This window comes from Parasteatoda tepidariorum, chromosome 2, assembly GCF_982258835.1.
Source record: "Parasteatoda tepidariorum strain Cologne lab strain chromosome 2, Ptep-v5.0, whole genome shotgun sequence".
In the NCBI taxonomy this organism is placed as follows: Eukaryota; Metazoa; Arthropoda; class Arachnida; order Araneae; family Theridiidae; genus Parasteatoda; species Parasteatoda tepidariorum.
The window spans coordinates 65,961,345-65,967,851 of NC_141756.1; the positions used below are offsets into that span (position 1 = coordinate 65,961,345).

The 6,507-nt window shown below is 26.2% G+C and overlaps 1 protein-coding gene across 3 annotated transcripts in view; it reads right to left on the minus strand.

Annotated features, from left to right (window-relative positions):
* LOC107438054 (uncharacterized) overlaps window positions 1–6,412 on the minus strand; it is a 32,047-nt gene extending 25,635 nt beyond the window's left edge. Inside the window, exon 1 of one of the 3 annotated variants that reach the window (XM_016050215.4) lies at window positions 6,182–6,412. In XM_016050215.4, the coding sequence (XP_015905701.2) occupies window positions 6,182–6,238 (57 nt within the window). In that variant the 5' untranslated portion in view covers window positions 6,239–6,412. The remainder of the gene's footprint in view (window positions 1–6,181) is intronic. The other 2 variants (XM_043039621.3, XM_016050218.4) reach the window with 2 other exon arrangements.
* Between the last annotated feature and the right edge of the window lie 95 nt (window positions 6,413–6,507).

A 6,507-nucleotide genomic window follows, 5' to 3' on the forward strand; every position in this document is an offset into this window, starting at 1 on the left:
CCTGATTATGGCGAGCAATTTCAAAAAACCATAGCTAGCTGTGATTATTTAGTTATGGGCTTTGATGAAAGTCGAAATAAAATCTCTCAGAAACAACAAATCGGCGTTAGTGTTCGACTTTGGAATAAAGATACAAATAGTCCAGACACGATATTTGACATCAGTATTTCTTCGTCATTCAACAGCAATGGATTTGTTGGATAATTTCAAAGAAGCCCTTACCCAATTTTCCATCAATAAAAATAAAATAATTCAAATATTTATGGATGGACCTAATGTCAACCATAAATTTCTTAATGATCTTAAAAAAGAACTTGAGGAAATGCCGCAAGATCCTGTGCTGTTAGATATAGGTAGCTGTGGACTGCATACAATCCATTGTGGGTTTAAACATGCAATAAAGTCTACAGAGTGGAATGTAGTGGACTTTTTATGGGCGCTATACTACATTTTTAAAGATGTACCATCACATAGAGCTGATTTCATATATTTCACAGGATGTGAAAAATTTCCAAAGAAATTTTGTGCAATCCGATGGGTTCAAAATGTAGAAGTTGCTGAGAGGGCATTAGAAATGTTGCATCATATTTTCGAATTTGTAAAAGCAGCAAAGAAGGAGAAAAAATCTATGTTGGCTCAAAAAATTTCAGTGTACTCTCGGAGTGTATCAAATACAGTTTCTTTGCTGCAAAATTGGCATTTTTTCAGTCATTAGCTGCTTTTATTGAAACATTTCTCACAGAATTTCAGAGTGATGCTCTATTAGCTCCTTTACTTTTCTCTAATTTAACATAAATTTTAAGATCTCTTCTTGATAAATTTGTAAAACCCGATATTTTAGTGGAGAACTCTTCAAAATTAGGAAAAATAGATTTGTCATTGGCAGATAATCTGCTTCCAATCAACGAAGTTGCTCTTAGTTTTGCAGTTGCGGATGAAATAAGGAAAATAAAAGATTCTTCACCTTCTGAAGAATTTTCCTTTAGGAAAGAATGTGCAATTGCTTATAGAAAATTCTGTGAAAAGATTTTAGAAAGATCACCTTTTAAATTCCAGTTAACGAGGGGGCTATCTTGTCTTGATCCTGGTGTAATTTTAAATATAGCAATTATTGAAAAAAGGCTTTCATCTTGCCTTTCAATGTTGGTATCTAGCAATTGGATATCAGGTATCAAGGCTGACAGTGTGAAAGATAGTTACAAAACGTTCATTCGGAATCCTCTATTTAAGAAAGAAATGGAGCAATTTGAGATGAGGGAAAAACGACTGGATAATGTTTTCTTCTCTCTGTTTGAAGTTTGCAATGCACCAAAAAATTTACGTTCCTTTGTTAAGTTTCTCCTCATATTGTCACACGGAAGTGCTTTTATAGAAAGGGGCTTTTCTATTAATTCAGATTGTTTAATAGAAAATCAACATGAAGTTAGTTTAGTTGCTCTAAGACAAATTCATGATGGCGTTATGGATGCTGGTGATGTTGACAATATAACTGTGACGAAATCCATGATAAACTACGGAAAACAGTCTCACACACGTTATATCTAAGTGTTAGAAAAAAGGAAAGAGGCAACAGAAGAAAAAAAGAAAGTTATGTTGAAAAGAGGCAAAATGAAAAATTAAAAAAGAATTGCATGCTAAAAAACAAAAATTAACGGCTGATTTTTATTTAGAAACTTCTTTAATTGATGAACAATTAAAAGCTATAAGAAATTAATTTTTAAAAGCTTTCAATTATTCACTTGTTGAGCTATTTATACTGTAGAATTTGATTAATTCCACTTTTTAAAACATCTCAAACTTAAGTGTCAAAGAATATATTAATATATATATTGGTATATTTTTTATATTTATATTTAAAATAAGTTTCCCAGATAATATAAATGAACAACATTATATGACTAAATATTTTTGGCTTTTCATTTATTGATAATTTATTTCACAAGTAATTTAGATCTCAATTCTAAATTTTTAGTTTGATGGAGTTGATCAATTTGTGTAATAATCTATTTATATAACAACTTTTTATTTTATACAAAATAAAGTTTCTAAAATTCCTTGAAATGTAGATTTTTATTTTTATAAACTATTATTAATTTTTAAGTTTATTTTTATGGTTGAGTATACAGCAGTTATTTTTTTATATGTAAATTTTATGGCTGCTATTTCAATAATCTGTATTTTTAGCAGAAATATGTGTATTAATATATATTTTTTGTGCTAGAAATGCCTAACTTTTTACAGCTGTTTTATTAGAGAACATTTACACTTTTTTTCTCGTTTTAATGTGTCATCAGATCTTGTAAATGTGTATCCACATTTGTAAAAGAAATTCATACAACACATTTTAAATGCAACACAGCTGTATATATATATATATATATATATATATATATATATATATATATATATATATATATATATATATATATATATATATATATATATATATATATATATATATATATTATTTACTGTATATTGTTGTATAGCTAATAAATTTATGAAGTCTCGCTAATGTTGCGTTGTGGTATCTGGAATTTTAGAAATTTACTCTGGAAAGTCTGGAAAACTCAGGGAATTTTTTTTGGTCTGGAGAGTGGCCACCCTGTCAGCATAAATATATTTTTTCCTAATTATTTCTATACTTTTCCTCGTGATTTTGACGATCCCGTTATTTAACTATGATGTTATTACGACACGTGATTGCTAATCACGCAATTAAATAATCACTTTTTGATACGGTATTACCGTACAGTTTTATCGTAAATCCTAGTTGTTTTTCCTTCTTTTTTATTTCCGCAACGAATATGATTTGGTCGAATGTGGTAATGAATTGTGTTTGATCAAAAACCAAATATTCGGCAAAAAGAAGAAGAAAAAATCTATTGAACACCGTTCACTTGGGGCCAAATAGCAAAATCTTTTAGCAGTATAGCAACACTGAAACTAAAATTTCAATGCTCAGAATAATATTTCCTGGAAAAACGTTAATTAACTCTAAAAAATAAGGCCAATCAAGAACGTTTTTGAAAATGTCGAAAAGCGAAACAGAGAACATAAAAATCAATCTTAATTTTTGAAATTTTTTTTTAAAGCTTGGCAACATCTCAATTTTTCAATTACCAGAAAAAGCCAAGAAAAAAGAATTAAGTCCACAGAAATGCTATTAAAAATTACTGCGTTATAATGAAAACGTCGAAAAAAAGTTTTTTTTTTTATTTAAAGAAAATAAAAAGATAGAAAAAATGTTCTTAATTTTTTAAGTGAAAATCTTATGCCGAAAATCTCAATTTAAATTTTTCTCATTGCCATAATTTTAGAAGAAAAAAAATTGCTATAAAATTTTTTTTTATTTAACTTTATTTTTAAAAAAATGCTGAGTCATAATAAAAATGCCTAAAAAAAGAAAAACAGAAAAAACAAATTTTTCTTAGTTCCTGAAACAAAACTTTAATGCTGAAAATCACACTTTTCTATGTTACTGGTTATTTATATTATAGTACAGGGAAAGAGTGATAATAAATTAATAGTATGAGACGTTCTGTTAAAATGCTGGGTTATAATAAAAACTGCAAAAAATGGATCCTTCTCAATTCTCAAAGTATCGAAAAAATGACAAAATTGACTTGTCTGATTATAATTTGAAAAAAAAGTAATATCTATACAAATTTAAAAATAAAAAAAACTTAGAAAAATGCATTTCTAAAAAATATTTGACTGATCATTCAACCAACTGAATTTTTCACAGAAGGGCCAAATACTCGTTACATCCTTTCCTTATTTAAATGCAATGTTATTGCAACTTGAGAAATTCATAAAATGGCGGAAAACGTGAATTTTTAAACTGCTCACTGTTAGTAGTTTAGATTTCAATTTTTTGTTGCTTAAGTGATCTTTTTCGATAAAAAAAAGGAAAATGTTTACAATATAAAAAATCTAATAATTAATAAAATAAAATAATAAAGTACATTACAAAATAAGCATTGAATTTTATTTTGAACTATCACCAACTGAATTTTTCACAGAAGGGCCAAATACTCGTTACATCCCTCCCTTATTTAAATGCAATGTTATTGCAACTTGAGAAATTCATAAAATGGCGGAAAACGTGAATTTTTAAACTGCTCACTGTTAGTAGTTTAGATTTCAATTTTTTGTTGCTTAAGTGATCTTTTTCAATAAAAAAAAGGAAAATGTTTACGATATAAAAAATCTAATAATTAATAAAATAAAATAATAAAGTACATTACAAAATAAGCATTGAATTTTATTTTGAACTATCACAGTTTTGTTTTTATTTTAGGCTTTTGTTTAAAACCTATAAATTTTCTTCAGTTAAAATATTTAATTTGAATTTATATTACTTAATTACGACTAAACTTTATCCTACTTTCATTCTGTGGGCATTGCAGTTTTTTTTTAATTTATTAGAATTTAATTCTAAAATGAGTTTTCATATTGCATGATATGATAAAAAAAAATATTTCTTTTCTTCAATGTTTATTTATTTTGATAAATCTATTGTTCATATGAAAAAAATAGCAATTTTTTTTTCGTAAAAAAAAAAAAAGTATAAGTTTTTTTATATTTTTGAATGAATTCTAATAATGGAGCACTACTAAGTTATTGATATTACTAAGTTTATTAATAAAAAAAATGGAACGCTAATGTTTAAATAAACATTATTACATTTGTCATTAACATGTCTAAATACATGTGCGGCCCTTCGTTAGCCAACCTGCTGTGCAAGTGGCCCTTCACTCAAAAAGGTTGTGCACCCCTATTAAACAAGAAAGAAAAAAGTTCTTGTGATCCAACCAACTGTATGGAACCTACAACTATTATTGGATAAACAACATATTCAGAGAAAAAAGTGGCTAATTTGGAAACAAAGGGTATAGAAACAAAGTTAGTCAACATATGGTGAGAAGTTTTTCCTTTCTTTGTTAAATATAGAATTTAATACTGAGTTAAAGGTAAGTAATGATATCAACATCAAAAAAAAAAATTTTTTTTAAATTATTATATTTATGTACAAACCAAGATAAGACACAACGGCACATAAAATTGTAAAATTAATTGCGGTTTTTACTCTTAAAAAAGTTTCTTTATTTTTCATGCTATAATTTGTGGAAAATATTATCAATATCATATTTTTCTAATATCAATATTATTTATGGTATGATTAAAAAAAAAGTTGATTTTTTTCAATGTTTGTTCTTATAATGTATCAAAATAACTTTTAATGCAATAATAACCCTTTGATTTATTGCTTATACAGCTAAATTCTTAATGGAATTTTAAATTTAATTGGCTTTTAAACTCATGTTCACTTAAAACATAATGGAAGGAAAATCTTTGTTCAATATTTATATTTCCTGTTAACCCATCTAAATACTTGCAAGTCTCATAATGATAATAAAAAATCTCAAAAGTTTTAAAATTGCAATGGTGCTTTAAAAATTTAAAAAGTATTTAATAAGTAGGTTGTTTATATTTTATAGAATAGAAATTAAAATCTGAAATTACATCCCTAAATACAAAAAATATTTCCAACAAGAAATATATACTTAAAATTTTTTGCATACATAAAAATCATCTGCATATTTTATTATTTGTGATGCTGCATATTCTAAAGAGCAAGCTTTGATATTTATATTCAACAATTCCTAAAAATTAATCTTAAAAAATATTTTGCATCAAGTATTATTTCAAGTATAATGTTATTTCACGACTAACTATTAGCATAGCTATAAATATTTGATCACTTTTAAGTGAGTAGAACGAGGGTACTGATTTAATGATCACTATGGGAAATAACTTAATAACTACTAAGTATGCAAAATTAAAATTTACTTTGCGTTCAAAAGCTTTTAATTATCTCTAAAATAAAACAGTAGCAACGAATTGTAATATAGCAGATTAAAATTTTCGTTCAAATATAAAAATAAAATTTTTAATTAGCAACATTCATTAGACAGAAGACATACATTAAGTTATCATAATTTTTTTTTATAATTTATGTAACGAAAAGTTAGTAATATATCATTTTTTCAAAAAATACAATTGGCTATAGAGTTACTACATATGTACAAGAAAAATTAAAAATCAATAAATATTAACATCCCTTGATGATAATACCAAATAAAAATAATTTGAATACGCCCGAAATTTATCTAACCTTCTCCTCTTTGGGCATCGGACAAGTGCTACATATATTCCAAAACGAATTAATCATGTGCTACGATTTATGGAAACACCTTTACAATAAAATAACCAGTAGAGACTAGAATTGCCTCAATATAACTTTAATCATATGTTTTACAACCAAAAAGTTTATGCTGTTAGAAGAAAAAACGAAAGACGACGAAAATATGAGCAGAAGCGTTTAATATTTACTTCACTTCGCTTCATATCATTTATAGAAATTTTTTTTTCATTGTTGAATTTTTCAAAGAAATATATTGAATTTGGATCTTAGTCAGAATATCGTTTATAATCGTTATC